The sequence below is a fragment of the Podarcis pityusensis genome (genome assembly GCF_964106645.2).
Source record: "Podarcis pityusensis genome assembly, chromosome: 14".
In the NCBI taxonomy this organism is placed as follows: domain Eukaryota; kingdom Metazoa; phylum Chordata; class Lepidosauria; order Squamata; family Lacertidae; genus Podarcis; species Podarcis pityusensis.
Genome location: NC_138039.1, coordinates 50,072,939 through 50,091,648, shown reverse-complemented (window position 1 = coordinate 50,091,648; position 18,710 = coordinate 50,072,939). Strand labels below are relative to the sequence as shown.

General features: G+C 37.0%; 1 protein-coding gene and 1 long non-coding RNA gene across 7 annotated transcripts in view; one reads left to right on the top strand and one right to left on the bottom strand.

The window, feature by feature from the left end:
• LOC308462872 overlaps positions 1 to 18,710 on the top strand; it is a 33,127-nt gene that overhangs the window by 3,077 nt on the left and 11,340 nt on the right. Inside the window, exon 3 of one of the 2 annotated variants that reach the window (XR_013979397.1) lies at positions 17,821 to 18,425. The exons of the other annotated variant lie outside the window; for it this stretch is intronic. This is a non-coding gene — a long non-coding RNA (uncharacterized lncRNA). Of the gene's footprint in view, positions 1 to 17,820; positions 18,426 to 18,710 lie in introns of those variants that run through there. 2 annotated transcript variants of the gene reach the window in all.
• The window catches only part of RORA (RAR related orphan receptor A), a 368,537-nt gene continuing 349,933 nt past the window's right edge, over positions 107 to 18,710 (bottom strand). For all 5 annotated transcript variants that reach the window (XM_080980776.1, XM_080980773.1, XM_080980777.1 and 2 more), the window contains 3 exons: positions 18,455 to 18,565; positions 15,562 to 15,674; positions 107 to 13,592 (listed from right to left, as the gene is read on the bottom strand). In XM_080980776.1, coding sequence (XP_080836902.1) covers positions 13,428 to 13,592; positions 15,562 to 15,674; positions 18,455 to 18,565 — 389 coding nt within the window. In that variant the 3' untranslated portion in view covers positions 107 to 13,427. The remainder of the gene's footprint in view (positions 13,593 to 15,561; positions 15,675 to 18,454; positions 18,566 to 18,710) is intronic.

The following is an 18,710-nucleotide window of genomic DNA, read 5'->3' as shown; positions in this document are numbered from 1 at the left end:
GGGATTACTGTTCCTGTCTTTTAGATCCTAACCCTGAGGGCAGGGTCCACTCACCACAGACCAGTAACACTTAATGCACTTGAAGTGAAAAATGAATGTGACCAAGTTTTCCATTAGAAGCTGAAGTTTTATTACAGGAGAACAGTACATAAAGCACATCTAAAATTGATGTGTTCAATGCACTTAATAAAGGTAATGTAATATTAAAGGTACAGGTTCTAAGTACAATATAACAACATTCATATTAGAATGAAAATCAAGAGTATTTAAAAGACAACATTAAATCTCTTATTTTTACATTTGTATTTACAAAATGAGTCAAAATACTTTGTTCAATATCAGAATAAAATAAACTTGAGTCTAAGCTGACAAGTGTAAGAGTGAGCTCTAAAGAAGATCTGATAGAAGTGAAAAAGTTGGTGATAACGGGGAAGATATAATTAGTGAAGTTTTATTACAGTATTACTTTTAATATTCCTCTCAATGGCTTATGCTTTTATCATAGCTAGAAAATGAATTTGTACATACTGTACACATAAGACAACACATTTTTGCATGTACAGTACAGATTCATGATAATTTGTAGTTATTTACAGAAGACTGAGTGTGTTACTCAGTGAGGTTGGTGATGTTTATGTGCTTAATCCTCAAACCAATACATATTTATAATCAGCATTTATTTTTATTCTTCAGACATTTAATTACACAAGAAACATTACTCACACAAACTTGCATAATTTATAAAACAATGAAGCCCAAACAATTAGGGAAAACATTACTGGTATAAAGTATGTGACACTTATATTAGACAAATCAGGAGATTCTCTGTTTAAGAGGTGAATTGTATCAATAAGGGACTAGAAAATAATCATGGACTTGCATTTTTAAAGAAAGAAGATTGTAGCTTTTCTTTTAAAAAAATCAAATCAATTATCCTGAAAATGTTTGTATTTAAAATTTCTATTCATTAAAATATAGCCAGGGTGCCGATAAATACATTTGTATTTATTTCCAGAATAATGGTTTGTTTGCTAAATCAAAATACAGAAGCAGTGCATGGAACCAGGACGTGTGGCTTTAATATTAACTATCCTCTATTATTAAAAAGTGCGGTAAACAAACAGCTTCTTAGATTTCTCAATATTTTTTTTTTTTACTAAAGATCTTATAGCTTCAGTAATAGTACAGAAAAGAGTTGTAATAAATCCTTTAAAGGTCAGTTGTTTCCCATTTTAGATATTTGATATCCATTAGGTTTTTGCAAAAGATGATACTGGTAATGAATAGCAGGACTTGAATTCTAGCTGAAATAGTCTGATTATTAAGCACTTTTTTTAAAGTTACTATTCTACTGTTGCAGTACTTTATGGTGCCAAATTCTGCTCAGAATTAGGCTGTGCAATTTGTGGTGCCATTGGGAACCACACGTGCATATTCCAGTTTACTCTTTGGCTATAATTTTCTTAATTTATAGCAAATTTCTAGTCAACAGAGAAATACACATTCCCAAGCAAATGTGCATATGATTGCACCATTAGTATGACCATTGCTTAAGTTTCTCAAGCTTTAAAAACTGAGACCAAACCTCTTTTGGCTGTGTGTTTGTTTTGTTGTATTAATGGTATTACTGCACATTGTGGAAATTCTTTATTGCATATACAGATAATTATAGGCAAGGATGGGCCAGCCCTTAGATGTGTTGGCATCCAAGTGTGCAGTGGAAGCCCAGGATTGCAGAACCAGCCTGCGGCATCATAGGCCACATTTCCATTGGCAATCCATTGGCCCATGCTTGTAGTGTTGTGAGGTTAAAATAATCCACAAAAGCTGGGGCAGCCAAGAGAACATAACACAGTGTAGCCATGCTAACTGTTGTACTGGCGCAATCGAGGGCAACACAGAATTGGAAATATAGACATTCTAACCTTCTTGAAATGTCAAGCTTATTTTACTTTTTTCAGTGAAATGACAAGTTTTATTTTACCTTCTTTGATAATAACTACTGATACACAGTAGTAGCTAAAATTTTTTGTATACTCCTTGGTAATATTGATTCTTGTTCAGGCAGTTGTCAATCCCTGCACAACTGCTTGTGGGAGTGTAGGGGGTCACCAGTGGGCTAACATGGAGTCAGCAATTGTATTAAATCCATCATTGATATAGAGGCATATATACACAGCTGTTGTAATATACAGCCGTGGCAACATATATGACCCATTTATATGCACCAGTTCATACAATCAATGCCTTCTGGCAGTCCCAGGTGTAATATTATTGGGCCCATCAAGTGTCTGAACCCAAACATAGGGTTCATTGTTGTGGATTGCACCTAGTGTTACTCTAATTTGTACTTTTCTCTCCCAAGTCCTTGAATCAAGACAGAACCATCTTTTCACATGAATTCTCCTGGGGGCTCCACTTCTCCCCCTCCCAATAGAATATAACTGTACCCCTATGGTAGCCCTCCCCATATAATTGCAGGGATGCTGAATTGCACCACTGAAGAATTTAGAATGTTCTGTGGGGGGGAAAGGACTACTTTTTAGTACTTTACACATTAAAGAGAAAAGTAGTTTGATACACAAAACTGAAACCACTGGGCTCTCCTTGGCATACAGTACTTGGTTTCAGAACTACAGTGCCATAGGATAACCAAAGTGTGTTGCGGTTGCAAAGTAGATGAGAGAAAGAAGAATCAGCGTAGGATATCAAATATCATTACTGAGGAGTTATTTTTTTCCTGATTAAATATGCTAGAGAGAACTTTATAGAATGATACTATATATTCAGAGAGAACATGTCCCCAGTCTAGGTACTCTGATACAGGTACTTGATTGGGCATGTGTGTAAATGTATATAAGGTATATACACATGCACACAGAGATATTCAGTGAAATAGTACAAGACCCAAATGTGGTATTGCCTAGGAGTAAAACGGGAAAGGGAGATTTGTTCATAAAATTAACTTATCTAGCACCACACATCAGAAAAACACAAAAATAGCACACTCTAGTTCTAAACAGCTATTTCTAAAATAGAGTATATAGTAAAACAGATATTATACAGCGTAATGTGGTATTTGATAAACAGATAAATATTTGCACCGCATAGGCTTTTAAAGTAGTATATTTTATCTATAGAGAATGAAAGCAAAATAGTTATAACCATACAAAAGGTGAGCAGAACAACATTGAAGAGTATGACTCAGAAGCTGAGACAAAGATGACATAAGAATTAGAGCAAGAGAAAATGTGTACAGGCCATTACAAGTCCTTAAATTAGTAGTAAAACAAGGAGTTGGTTGATCAAGTTTAAGAAAGCAGTAAACAAGATATTTGCATTTACATGCAGATGTCTAAAATTTGTATTTCTTTTAAATCTATGCACAAAAAGTCATTGTTTTTATTGCTCAACATTCAGTTATGGCTAGAAGTTTTTTTTTAACCTTTATTTTGTACTTTGGAAACAAGTATATTGTTAAAGGTGCCATAAAATGGATAGCACTGAGAAAAGTTTGCAAATAAACCACCTAACACTGCAGTTCTTCTTACATTATTAAAAGCCTTGTCTGGGGTTTGTCATATGTTAAATATATTTAAACTGGGAAAATACATCATAGCTTGAAGCCTCCCATTTGGCTCAAACATCCATACAAAAACACATCTCCGAAAAAGGAGCAGGCAGACAATACAATTACATATAAAGAAGCAGCCAGTTAATGTCCTAATAGTCAAAAGAGTTACCACTGGGGCTTTTTTTTTACAAATTTGTTGAGTCAAAATAGAAAATTTTGGAGTTAGGAAAATATATATACAGTACCTCTGTGGTTTGTGAAATAAAATTCACTATATTGCTTATGAATTTTCTGCATTTCAATACGAGAATAGCAAACAGATTGTAGGGTCCTGTACATTTATGCATCTTCAGTAAAACTTTCTAAGGAGTATGGGAAAGTTCAAGTGTGCAAAGTAAACACATGAACAAAATAATGATGTAGCATAAAGCATTCTATGTGCTCAATTCTTTTCCCTCTTTTAAAAGAAGTATTCTTAAGCGGCAACGGGATGAACAGTAAAGATAAAGTGAATGCCACAGCAGTAAAAAAATAAAAATTGAATGACATAATGATTCTTGGCTTTCAGATTCACAATGCTTCAATGCACAGGAGCTAAAATTTTATATTTGGATTAAGTTTATTTATTGCTCTGAAGAGGAACTATTATGCCCTGCTACCAATAAATGTGAAAATCTAATTGACACATTTATATACATAAAGCAATGTAAAACAACATCTTCCTTTATTCCTAGATCTCTGTATATCCAAATAGTTAGAAAAGTAGACAAACAAACTAGTTTCAACATGACAAATTTTAAATGTGACACCTGCACATTCCTCTAAGAATTCGCAGTATAGTAGTGAATTATCACAATACATTTGAACCAGAATTGGCATGTGAAAATATGTTCTCAAATCTTTATTTGTAATATCATTAATCCATTAGTAATTAATTGGTTGATTGTATAAGGCTTTGGTTTGATTCCTAATCACCACTTTACCAGAAATATTAAATTGAAGAAATGTAAATGCCACAAAATTTAAATTTATTCACATTGTATTAACATTTGGATTATTTTTAAAAATACTTTAAAGTCATAAGACATCTGACTTCTAAATAGCCTGGCCCTGTAAATGCACAGATAGAGTTTGATTATTAATTTTGTTTGACTTGATAAAAATGATTGTGTGAAGACCGCCAAGTAAATGATTAGTCAAACAAATTAACAGATCATCCAAATATTTTACATCAATTCTTCAAGTTTATAGATGTGTCTAAAGCAATCATCTGGGAATTGAAAACCATCCACAAATGGTTGCCTTGGACACCCACTTACAAGGAGCCAGCTTTGGCGTTAACTCTGTAGTTTTATCTCCAAGGAAAGAGGTGGCAGGAAACAATTATGATGTCAATACTTATCCATATTTACATATATTTGGGAATCTTTTATTAGAGCTCATGGTTGAATTGAAATCTTTCCAAAATTATTGCCTTAAAACTGCATCAAGAATACTTTGCACTCAGCTTTGCCCAGAATGATCACATGGCAATCATGCGTCCCTTACTGGACACTCAAAATCTGGATAATCACATAACCAGAAAAAGCATACAATTTTGTATTGGCACTGGTCCATTAATATTTCCCAAGCTACATAAATTGCGCACACAGAACAGACACTTAGGAACAAATATAAAAATAAAAATTAGATATGCTTTCTAATTAGTTCAGCTTTATAGGATTATAATCTCTTCTAGATGTACGTATTTCACTCTGTAATTTTCTGATCATCCTTTACACTTAACAAACAGGCTCACTCCTTTGAAAATATCTGAGTACCTCTTACAAAGCTGTCTCATTTTGAAGGATTAAGCTGCTAATAGATCAGAAAGGGAAAAAAACACTTTCAACAAACAACCACTTTTTAGTCTTAGAAGAGAACCAGGATGTAAGCACAACAGAACATGCAATGGATGCTTTATATATACTTAACGGTGGTTACTTCTGTATAAAAATAAAAATGGATTGCAATGTTGTGGCAATTAGGAAAGAAAGCATGAGTAGAACACATGATACATAAATTAAACAAAGTGGGGGTGTTGCAGTTGGAGAAGGGCATTCAACCACTTAGCTGAGATGATGAAATCAATTTCTCTTTGGCCTGACTGTTAAACAGAGTGAGTCTTAAATTCTAATTTAACTTCCATTTCCTTTACTGCTTCTTCTGCTTTTAATAAACGTGGAAAGAGGCACAAACCTCACACATCAAGGAAAGCTTAGCAGAGCAATTCCAACTCTGGTTGGGGAGCAGCATGGCAAAATGGGGTGGCAGAGCTCATGCCAGCCGGAACAGAATGTGGGCGGGACTAGTAATGGCTACCTTTTCTGCTGCAGCAGGGCCTTAATTGGGCTCTTCATTGGACCAGCTTAGGATTGAACAAAACTTTGGCCAGCCCAGCTCAGTTCCTTCCACTAAATGTTCCATTTTGGAGCCCTCCATTGGCTGATGTTGGCAGTAGTGACCAGTGGAGACCAGTAGATCCTATATCCCTCCAGAAGCAAAGACCTGGGTTTAGAACTGCAGCCTTCCTTCCACACTCCTATTAGGGCCTTTTAGAACATTTTAAATACTCTGCTCTGTGGTTTGGCACAGTGGCAGCACTACCTTCTACATATTTATATTAATTACTGAATTATATGGGGATTGTTATCATGCAGCTTACCCTCCCTTCCAATTTTGGTTTTATTTTGTTAAAGTAAAGCACATTCACCAACAGCGGGGGAGTTTAATAACCTGTTCTGGGCAGAATATTATTCAGTTTATTTTGAATTGCATGGCTCTCATTAAAACAGCAGCTTATAACAATAGTTTTAAGGATAACATAAACTTAAATTAAACAGGAGTTTAACACCGAGGATTAATTCTGTATTGCAAAATACTGACAATGAACTTTACATAAAAATACAAATTTAGCTTCATTGTGTCTAAAAGTGTATTGGCACCCAATGTTTTTTCATTATAGAAATTTAGAAAATATACAGCACATTTGCTTTGGAAAATAAACTAGTGTATTGCCAGCTTCTTCAGCGTTGTCTAAAATCCTACCCCAGAAGCCTCTGTGTTGGCCAGAACCACAAGGGCCAAGATACAGGCCAAGATACATGCTATGCTTATTGTGTAATATGCAGCAATGTTTTTTTTACTTAAATTACAGATGCAGAGGAATGCAGGATTCCTATCATAACACATAGTGAAAGGAGGTTTACTTCTTCTCTTCCCCAGCTTTGATCAGAATAGAAACTGCCTCTCCCATATGGCTATGAGTTTCAATGGGTGGAGAATCCCTTTGGCACCAGCCCCTTGCCATGCAGGAGGAGTAATTCCCATAAGCCTCCTGTCACCATGTGGTACATTTATGTTTGAATTTATGCACTTCATCGTGCCTGTAATTTAATTAACAAAAATCAAAGGTTTTTCACAGTAAGCATAACATGTAGTTGGTCCCAAGATGACATATAGAAGTATTGAAGAGTCTATGATTAAAACATTATGAACAGTGGCTATCTGAAATAAAATTAAAGTATTTTGTTTCATGGGCCAAAACAAGCTCACTTCTCTAATACATTAAACAAAATACTCAGAGCACTGGAATTATTATTATCTTGTGCCAATCCTTAAAAGAGTTGAGCAGTATAGGGTCTGGAAACCCAAACAACTGAAATTCACTTGGATAAAAAATGTCTCTGCCCAGTTCAGTTGTGCAATGGAGGGATAGTATGAAACTTTTGAAAAGCCATTTGTCCCAGAAGTACTGGCCACCCTGTTGAAGAGTTCTACAAGATCCCTGAGCACATTTGTTTCAGACTTTTTAACCCCAACTTCTAAACGGTAGGGCATCTATTATTGATAACAAGATGGATTGTCATTCACAGTTAAGTCAATCATAAGGTGCTTATATACCCCTTTTGTTCCCCAATTTGCACAAAGAACTGTCAGAATTTTTCATTGTGAATGGCAGGGCATGAATGATTACATGATCAATGTTTTTTGGCAGTGGCGTTAGGATTATTATCTGGCTGCCCCTTGACAACAACAAGTGATTCAATCGACATTCCTTAGCAAAAAAAAGAAGAAGAAGGCAAAAAAAAAATATGTACAACAAATATGTATTTTTTCCCTGAGGGGTCAAGGTTTAAACCCGCAAGTGCTCTATGTACATATTGCACTATAGAGGAGTGAAGTACATGTGCAAAAAAGCAACGATGACTGAAGCTTACTAATATATATATATATATAAAGAAAAAAATTATTATGCTATGTCCTCACACATTATGGAATGTCGGTAACACAAATAGCTTTCCTGTCATCTAAAACTTAAAAACAAAAAACCACAACCCACATCTCTACTATGGCACATTCAATGAAATAAAATCTTTTCCAAAGACAAGTAGACAAATTCCATCAACAAAAATAATACAAAGTTGGTTTGTTTGTTTTTTCTTTTTCTTTTTCTGAAAAATTACATTGCTTTCTTTCATTGTTTCACATTACAAAATCTTTTTGTTTGTTAATCTTTACACAAATCACATTTTATTGCAGGAATATTTCAAGTGCCATCAAATATTTATAGAAGGGTTAAAAAAATAGAAGTCTCTCTAAGTGGTCCAGACAAGGCTTTATATAGAATATTTTTTCCACCTTCTATTTTTGACTTAAATATCTTCAACACATTTTCTTTATTCTATGGACACTTAATGGCCAGAAGCAACCACACACATACAGTGGTACACACATTCATACCTTGATAGCCATATGATGATGGTGATGGTCTAAAAGCTCCAGAAAAGAACAACTAAACTTAAAACAGTATCTCGCATCATGTCATTTCAAAACAGTATGAAAATCCTAGAGACGCAAAAGTATATAACCGTAGTCTAAGACTACACATCTTATTTTAGAAATAAATTCTATCTTGAAATATTCCAACTGTACCAGATGTCCAGCAAAATGAGATAGAACATGAAAATCCAAGACAATTTTTAACTTAACGGCTTTCTGGAGTGATTGATTCTAATACCTGTAGCCATTTTATATAACTTCATCAAATTATATAGTACAGTCCCAAAAGATTCCCACACTTTATACATTTGAATTTAGTCTACAGCCTGCAAGTTTTCTAATGGAATATACGGTAGTAGCCCGTCATATTGTGATTTTAGTCCTTATTCTCGGCTTCTTTTCCCCGATAGGTTTTGCCCCTGCTCTGATGCTGGCATCTACATACTTTCAGCTACAGCTTGAGTTCTTCGGCATGTTAAAAAGACATCAGCAACAGTTCCCACCATTTTACCTTTTTTCAAAGCATAATTTGCTGTTAACTGAGATGAAGAAAACATGGGCTAGTTTATGCACCAATTAACGGATTTTGGAAAAAGCTATAAGTGATTACGGTGTGTCTAATGTGTAGACCTAAAGTGCTTGGCTTTCAAGACAGGAGTGAACCTGGTGTCTGCTTTTAGGGATAAGATTGGGAATGATATGGCATTGCCTACAAGTAAGGACCAATTCAATATCTGAATATATTTTGTGTGAGCAGATAAATGTAAAATATTTACTAACAATAACAGAGGCCGTGACTGAGAGTCAATACGAAATACCAAAATATAACTAACCCTTTTACTGCCAGAAGTGAATACTGTTCATTTTTCATTTGAATCAACTTTATACATTTTGTCTCTAGTAAATGGCAGGCCTTAAACAGGCGCTGGCTGGTAGATACTGGAGTTTTAATTTAGCTGAACTTTAAAACTAAATTAGCATTTGAGGGAGGTCACATTAAAAAAACCCTCATTTGCTAAACAGCCTGGATTTAAGCTTGGACTGCACCTATAAAAAGACCAGAATTAACATTTACTACCAGTTACTCCAATAAAATAAACAAAACTTATGAGGATGGCAAAATTCTGTCCATGTAGCTAGCAGGATTTTCATTCTTTAGAAACAGCTCCCCTGTACTGGGGTAGAGGAAAACTGAATATTGGGATGCTTTCAAAATTCCATTCACTGGATGCAATTAAAGTTTATTGTGATCAGGGGTTTCTCAGGCTTTTCTGGGAATCTATTTGCTATCTCTTGGCATGCATTAGAGGGTTGCTTATAGAAAGGAATGGGTGAGCTTCTATATGTGCAGAACGCCAAGAATATATCTGAGCCAGTCATAGCTCTTCCTGTGTTTGTTGAAACTGTATCATAGATGCCTTCTTACAAAGTACAGTGGTACCTTGGTTTACGAACTTAATCCATTCCGGAAGTCCGTTCTTAAACCAAGGTGCGCTTTCCCTAATGAGGCTTCCCATCGCTGGTGCCCTTCCACCGTTCGGATTCCGTTCGTAGACCGAGGTAAAGTTCTCAAACCAAGACACTATTCCGGTTTTGCGGAGTTTGTAAACCAAATCGTTCTTAAACCGGACTGTTCTTAAACCAAGGTACCACTGTATCTGTGGTCACTTGAAAGGGTAAATGGCAAGAGGACTGCATTTGAATTTCCCATTTCTACATTCCCAACCTAAGTGGCTCAGGAGCATAGAGATCTGCTGCTCTGCTCACAGATGGGAGGTACATACATGAAGGCAGCCATGTGTGTAACCTCTTACATAGAACTGCTGGTATATATTACTAACATGTCTGCATGAGTAGCTCCTGTCTGCAAGCCCAACATGGCCCTAAAATGTTTGTATGTTCACTTTTGTTTGCACATTAGATCCTTTCAGAACTAATTAGGCCTTGATTTCCCTAGATGCTAACAAGCTGCCCTGGGAGTGATAGAGATGAAAGATTCTGCAGCTATAAGTTTGTTTCCTGTCTGACTGAACTGGCTTCACAGTTCTAATGCCTATAGAAAATTTAATCTTACAGTTTGCACTGGGCATGTAGGAACCCTCAAAGATGAGAATTTTCAGCTCTTTATACTACATTGAATGAAGACTTTGGGGCTCAAAACAAAGAGGTCCAACTGCATAGCCCCTCATGCACTTTGCTTAATAGGAATTTTGTATTACCTTTTACATGTGAATTACTACTACACTGTATGCTAGAATGCACGTATACTCCAACAAGTAAATAAAATTTTTCATACCTTGCAAGAGGTCATTTTGAAATAAAAAAAATACTTAAATAATCATAATATCCAATAAACGGCAAAAAAATATTTTTTGAGATTTTCTTTAGGAGCCTGAAAAATCCATGTCTAGACAGCTGGATGGTTGGTCTTTTGATGAAAACTTTCAGGCACTGAGACAAGAAGATTACATCAGTCTGTATGCTTTAAATTTAAATCATCAGGATGCTAAAAATTGCTATATTATAAAATTTATTTTACAAAGAGTCATTTGAATAAGTTAGGTGTAGTTTGAAGAACTCCCTTGCTTTACAAGTTATCCTGAGAAGAATCTTTTACTCTTTGATACATTTTCTCAATCAAGGGTGTTGGTGGAATCAGGGTTAGAAGTGTACTTTGGAATAACTGAGTTCTTGACTTGTCAACAGATAAAAAATAGCACAGCTGCCACCTCTAGCTGAGTAGGATTTAGGATTTGTCACAAAAACACAATGACCTAAGACTTTTTAAGGTTGAATAAAATACTCCAGATGGTATGTAAATAATTCCTAAAATAATGACTCAAATTAGAACTCAGGTTCTAAAATGTTTAGGTTTGTACGTAACTGCTACATTTTGAATGAAGCCCCAGTATGCTCCAGAGTAATCAGGTGGAGAGAAGCACTCCCTAGCCCTATGTATGTCCTTTTTATTTTCTCTTCAGTAACAAAACAAGATTTCTCAAAAGGTGTGTGATTCACTTATACTGGAAACCACATTTGAAACAACACTTGGAAAATTCAGTATCACATGTATGCATTGTGGTGGGATGTGGCCTAATTCAAAGTCATGGTTTATGATCCATTTGCTACCAGGAAAGCAAACTGTGCTGAGATTTTTCTGTGTGGAAAGCCATCTGTGTAACATAGCAGCCACGGTGGTTGGCATCCATTTTAACTACGCCAGTGAAATGAGGGTTTTTGCTGTTTGTAGTTAAACTGGGCCCAATCAATATGGTGTGCCTTATCGGTGGCAATGGTATTGCCAGTTTAATGTATGTGGGCCTGTTTTATTCCTTGGAAGGTGGGAAAATAAGAGAAGATTGAAAGGGCTATTCCTAAATTAATTTCTTTAGAGTCAGATACTTCATTTCATTTCATAATCCACTATTCACATAACTGGCCATCCTGGACAGCTTATTGAGCATACCTCTGTGGCTAAAAAGTGCAGCACTCAGTTGAAATCAAGCTTTAGGCCTTTTTCTCTAGGTGTGGGGACCCGCTTAAATTACACTGTTTAGTTTATGGAGTAAGTAGCCACATGTAAACCCACTTTTACTAAATAAAATAAACAACAGTGCCACAATCCAGCAAACAGTTATTCAGTCTTAAATATTAAAGAGATTTGGGCACTCTTAACTGTACGCTGGATTTAAGTCAAGGGAGACAATTCACCAGGAAACACTATTACAATTTGGAAATCTCCCATTCATTTCAATCAGGACTACACAAAATAACTTTGTGATGGATTGTACCCTATCTGTCTCAACAGATGACTAATGGTGCACATGCACTTGCTGGACACACACACACACACACACACACACACACTCACTCTCACACACACTCTAAATGTAAACAAAAGTATTAGGACCAATATTTCTAAAAGATATGTATCTAAATTTGGTTTTCTGAATCCATATTTAGTCACCTAAGGAATTGGCTGACTTTAAAATGAGCTAATTTTTCAGTAGCACCTTTAAAGTGATTAAATATAGATTTTCTCTATCCCTATGTCAGCAATCTCTTTAAGAACAGGGATTGTTTTGTTTATATATTAAATTGTCTTTTAAAAACACAAGCTAAAACTCGCAGTTTAGAAACTTGTCTTCCCCCCTCCCCCCCTCGTCCCATTACACAAAATCACTGAAGGTATTTCATGATATGACCGGCCTCTCTTTAAAAGTAAATGTGGAAAACAGCAGCATAAACACCTTGCAGTGTCCCTATACCTTCCAAACCTCCCACAGTTAAACTTGAAGTTCTGGTGCACATGCAGCACAACAATGAACACGCTAGCATATAATTTAAAAGAAAAAGGTGCAAAATGAAAGTGCCTTATCAATTCAACAATAAAAGCTATACCAGTAACTACATTTTATATTAATTAAAACAATATTATAAACAATATCTCTTTTGCTATATATAGACTTCGTGCCCATTTACCCTGTAATAGATTATAATGCTATTGTCACTATTGCTATGGACCCTTTTCATGCCATTCCGCCTACTGGCAATCAACGGTAGGGTGAAAAGAAATCGTCCTTCATGAAACAATGAGCAAGTTGTGCAAACTGATGCTGAAGCCTCTGCAATGCACACCAGTCGCTGGTTTCTAGCTGGAGATTCTGTTCTTACTAACAAAACGTCGTTCTGTGAAAGTCTGTGGGCAGTGAGTTTCAAGGAAAAGGAAACCTCCTGATTTTTTAGTACCCTCATTCTGCATAAACAGAAGTCAAAGACAGAAGTCAAGACAAAAAAAGGGTCCATATCGGTAGGGATCATGGAAATCATTTGTGTGAGAAAAACAAGTTCAACTTTTATGTCATTTCCCCCATTTTTTCTGCCTGACCCCATTCGCCAGAAGATGTGCAGTGTGTTGGCTCCCTAGGTCTATGCAGGACCATATAAAGTGTCTTGGTTTCTATTACCTTTTTTTCCTTTTCTCTTTTAAAGTTTGTACTTCAGACATTCTAGAAGTGCTTAGGTGATACGTTTACCCATCCATTTGCATTGCTGGCTCAAATTCTGAAGTGAACAACTCCTTGTACAATGGAGGAAAATGAAGTCGCACAATGTCCGGGTATATTGCTCTAAACGCCATAAGCTTTTCTGTATGTCGCCCGCACAGTGCTCTTAAAGTAGACACTTTGCATATTAGCTGTAGGGAGAGAAAAGCAAAATGAATTAGATGTACAGGTATGAAAATGCTTTGGGGTCTTTTAATTTTGTTCTTCAAGGTAACAAATCCTAGTTTCCTTGTAAGAATGGGGCTAGAGAATGCCTGTCTAACAGCATCCATCATCATCATCATCATCATCATCATTAACCATAACAACAACTTCTCTTCCATAACTTAGAAAAGCCACAGGGAAAATAAGGAGAGACTTTGTTGCAACTAAATTCTGCCTTTCAAAGTGTTCCATATGGCTATTTGTTAAGGGTGACTTGTGAAGCCTGTAAAACTAAAGTAGCAACAATTATCCATTTTAAATTGTTCCATTAACATCAGTAACAAATAATACGTACCTTAAGCCTGTATTTTTTGTATGACTTAATATAATTTGTATAATTTAAACATGTATCAACAAAATCTTCCATAACATTTCCACAATCAAAGCATCATACTTGCAGCCTAACTAGTACTTAATTTCTAAAAGGTGAGCTGTTGGAGTTTAGATCCTGCTTGAATGGCATACACTCAAATCTGAAAGCCCTTTGCCCTAATCCCACATGTGTGCATGTGTGAGGGTTGGTGGCTGGCAGGCTGTAGTATTTAGTAGGAAAAGGAATGCACATGCTCAAAAGTACCTTACTCCTGTTCCTTTGTTCCACAGCAAAGCTGCTGCATTGCAAACTGGTTCCTAAAATGAAATCAGGTAGCCCTAGCTTAAATTAATCCTTGAGCGCTGATTCAGTAGTTTATGTGGAATGAATACATCAAGCAGAGGCAAACATAATCTATTTTTGTGAAGGTATGTGGCTAATTTTCCACTCTTCAAAAACAAAATCAATTTCACTTGCTCAGCCTGTTATGTCAGTCTTGGAAAATGGTACAAATTTTAAGCAGACCTCACAAAACACATCATAAACTAAACTGCTAATTACATTGAATGTATGTATGTATGTATGTATGTATGTGTGTAAGGGACGCGGGTGGCGCTGTAGGTTAAATCACAGAGCCTAGGACTTGCCGATCAGAAGGTCGGTGGTTTGAATCCCTGCGACGGGGTGAGCTCCTGTTGCTCGGTCCCTGCTCCTGCCAACCTAGCAGTTCGAAAGCACTTCAAAGTGCAAGTAGATAAATAGGTACCGCTCTGGCGGGAAGCCGTTTGCCAGGAGCGGCTTAGTCATGCTGGCCACATGACCCGGAAGCTGTACACCGGCTCCCTTGGCCAGTAAAGTGAGATGAGCGCCACAACCCCAGAGTTGGCTACGACTGGATCTAATGGTCAGGGGTCCCTTTACCTTTACCTTGTATGTCTGTCTGTCTGTCTGTCTGTCTGTCTGTCTGTATTTCCATTTATAATCAGCCCTTCACAGTATCTCGGGGCAGATTACAACAGAGGTCAAAATAACAATTTATTCCAAATAAAACAATCTTCTAAAGTTATAATTTAAAACAACCACCCAAGTAACAAAGCACTGCAGAGAAGGGAAGATCATTTGGTGTTCATCCTCAACACCAAAGGCCTGGGGGGGGGGGAGTTGTGTCTTGATCTGCTCCTGGAAAGGACATAATGGTGGGACCAAGCACACATTGGAGGGGAATGTTTTCCATGTCACACCACAGAGAAAGCCCTGCTCTCACATGCCACCACCTCTCTGAGTTTCACAGGGTGGAGGCACCATCAGCAGGGTCTAATTAATATTCACCAGAAAAAGGCGTGTTGCACACAACACAGTAAGCCAAAGCCTTGCTTACTGGAACTGTGTAAATGCATGGGGTCCTGAAGAGGAACTTGCAGCTGGCTGGCTTCTCCTTGGTTACAGCTTACGGTCAGTGAAGACAGAGCTTAATCACGAGTCCCAATTCAGATGACACTCTTTAAGTGGCAGTAAAAAAAGACCAGGGAGGACACTTACTCTGTCGTGCAAACCAGGCCATTGTCAGACTCTGTAGCTCTTACCTTTGTTAAGATTCCATCTTCTCGGTGGTTCTTCTGTAATACATGTTGAAGTGCTAACTGAATCTTTTGTTGGAGCTTTTCTATTTTTACTTTCTCCTGAAGCCATGATCGGTCTAAAATGAAAATTACTCGTGTTGAAATCTTACAAATAAAAACATACAATATGATTAAATCTAGTATTCAAAATGTTTTTGAAACTACCTTCCACAAACTACTTTCTACAATTATTTCTTCTCAATGCACGACTACATAAAATTGTGCAACGTTTAACAACACCCAAAAGGGATACACCTGCAATTCTGCACACTGGTAGGCATATTTCCTTTCTCTTTATTTCAGTCCCATGTGTTCCATGTGTACAAAATGAATGGGACTCTACCATACCAGAGCATACACTTGTGTACAGTGGGGTTTCCTACAATACACTAAAATCAAGTCATGGTGACATGAAAAAGTGATGTATTGTCAAGTAGAGAGTTGTCAAGTGATATATATGCATGTGTGAATCAGCCCATAAAGTCATGTTTTCTGGTGCTTCTCCTAAGCAACTAGCTATACATTCCATACTAAGCATTTGTTCTTTAGCACTGCGAATCCTATAGTTGTCCTAGTGTTCACACACCATTCTTAAATAGTCGCTCTTGGCTATGTGCATAATCTTTAGGATTGTGAATCAATTATAAGATTTGGGTTGGATTCGAATTTGGCTCTTTCGAAAGCAACCGACTTTGGTTTGAAGTGCTTCAGAGGCTCCCTGGAGAGTGGCAGTGAGGAAGGAAACTTTGTCCTTTCCAAAGCAAATCTACCTTGGAAAAAACAAAGCTCTGTTCCACTTCACCACCTTCACTATTCTGGAGAATAAAAAAATGGCAAATAACTTTTCCCTTTAAATAGAAGTGGTTGGCATTTCAGGCATAGTAGCCCCTCCAGAGTTTATAAAGCTTGCCAAATTACAGGCAAACAAGTCCAGGTGTTTTTGTGCTAAGCACATTTAAAGTTTGATTTTTTATTTTATTTTAAGGAACATTCTATAACTTTTTAATCAGCATTGTATGGCATCTGCAAGCATGGTAGGCCATTATGTGGCGACAAAACCTGCCAAATTAAGGGAAAACCTTTCCAGTTTGGAGTGTAGTGGATAAAAGAAAAGGATCTTAAGTGTTCTGGGGGGCATTGGTCTAAAAATTGCAGAAATGAGAGGCTGAAAGTTACAAAAATGAAGTGCAAAGCTAATTTGATATGTGGATGTAGGCAGAAATACTTGAACGTCCAGCATTTCCCAAGTAGGTCCCACTAGCAGAACCAACCCTTCCTCACAGCACCATGAGTAGTAAAATCGTTTCTTCCATGGTAAAATAATTGCCTCTGCACTGTTGTCACTTTCCTGTAACATGGAAGTCACTTTCACTATCACAGGGATTGTTTCTAATCAGTAGTTAAAAGGTTTTCAGTACCAGACCTTACAGAACTGACTGCTGAAAGCAGCCAATTATATTTCTATTCTGCTCCTTCCAACAGTTATCTAAGTATAGGATTTGACGATAAACAAGTGCAGAAGATATTTCTTTCTTGTGGAGTATAAAGTGATTATTAAACAAATCTAATAAAATCAAATTAAACTTTTTAATGCAAAAAGTAGTGGATCCCGCTGCTGCCTACCAAATACAGTGGATCAAAACTATGTGTACCCTCTATAGTCACCACCACAGGTTATGTTTTAAATTTAGTGTGAAGGAAATCTTAGATACAGCTTAGTTTATGAACAACTTGGATTAAGAATGCTGCAAACCCGGAAGTAGGTGTTTTGGTTTGTGAACTTTGCCTTGGAATAACAACATGTTTTGCTTCCTGTTGAGTGTGTTTCATTTATAAAGGGAGTCCCCCGCTGCTATGGGAAAGCACGCTTTGGTTTAAGAATGCTTTGGTTTAAGAACGGACTTCTGGAACAGATTAAGTTCGTAAACCAGGGTATCACTGCACTTGGTGACTCAGGCAAAAGCTGAACATATAAGAAAGATTTATTATATAGAACAAAGTGGATAAAACAAAGGATGTATCAGAAGATAATGTTCTTTCAGGAAACAGTCAACCTATTAATAATGATACTGAATCTAATGGATGCTACAGGCATCTAATCAAGCACAACTTCTTTTAAACCTCAGTTGCTTATGTTCAGTTATTACGCTTCAGTTAGATGTTACAGGTTTCTAGACTAGTTATTTTGAGTTATTTCACTTCATTTCCTTAATTTTGTTCCAGCATAGGTGTTACAGCTGAATACTTTGCTTCTTAAATAAGATGGTGTCAGCTACCCAACCTTTTAACAATCACACTCCTGAGGTACTTCAAATAATATAACAGACCCCCGAGCTCAACCACACTGCTCTTTAGGGGTTTGGGAGTCTTCTCTTTCTAGACGTCTCCCCTCCTGCCTAGAATGAGACCTAAGTAGACCTCACAGCTCCTACTTCTCCTGCTCAAGTTCAGCCCCCAAGTTAACTCCTGGCCTCATAAGATGCTAAATTCTGTTGTTCACACTAAGCTCAGAGACTCCTTTCTCTAGCTGTAGATACTTTCATCAGAGTGGATGTTTCTACTCAGAACCAACTCCCTCTCCTCACTCCAACTCTCTTCCTTAAACCATCCCACCCCCTCAAACGAAACCCTATCTCTATCCATATCTAACTATCTCCCTCAGAAACGGCTCCTTTTATTCTATCTCCCAAGGTGCTGGCTCCACCCCACCCCTGTGGATAGATGTCTGTAGCCAATCAGAGAGAGGCTCCAGCCCGGGGGGGGGGGGATTCAGAGGGACTGCATCCCCAGACTCTGGTCTGGCTCTGCTGTCCGTCACACAGGACTAGAGAATGCTTTTAGATACTTAATGCCTTACCTGCAGAGAGTAAAACAAAAGCTGAAAATAATGCAATCTCATCTTCAGTAAGGTGCATAGAACATAAGCTCTTTCCAAATTCAAAAACAAAACTAATGAAATCTTCACACCCTGCCAAAGGGGAAAAAACAAGCAGCAAATTACACAGGGCCTCTTTCAAAAATATAAAACAATACTTTTCTTTTTTTAAAAAGAACAGCGATTATATGGAGAATAACTTGCCAGAGCATTTATTCACATTAGAGTGGACTGTTAG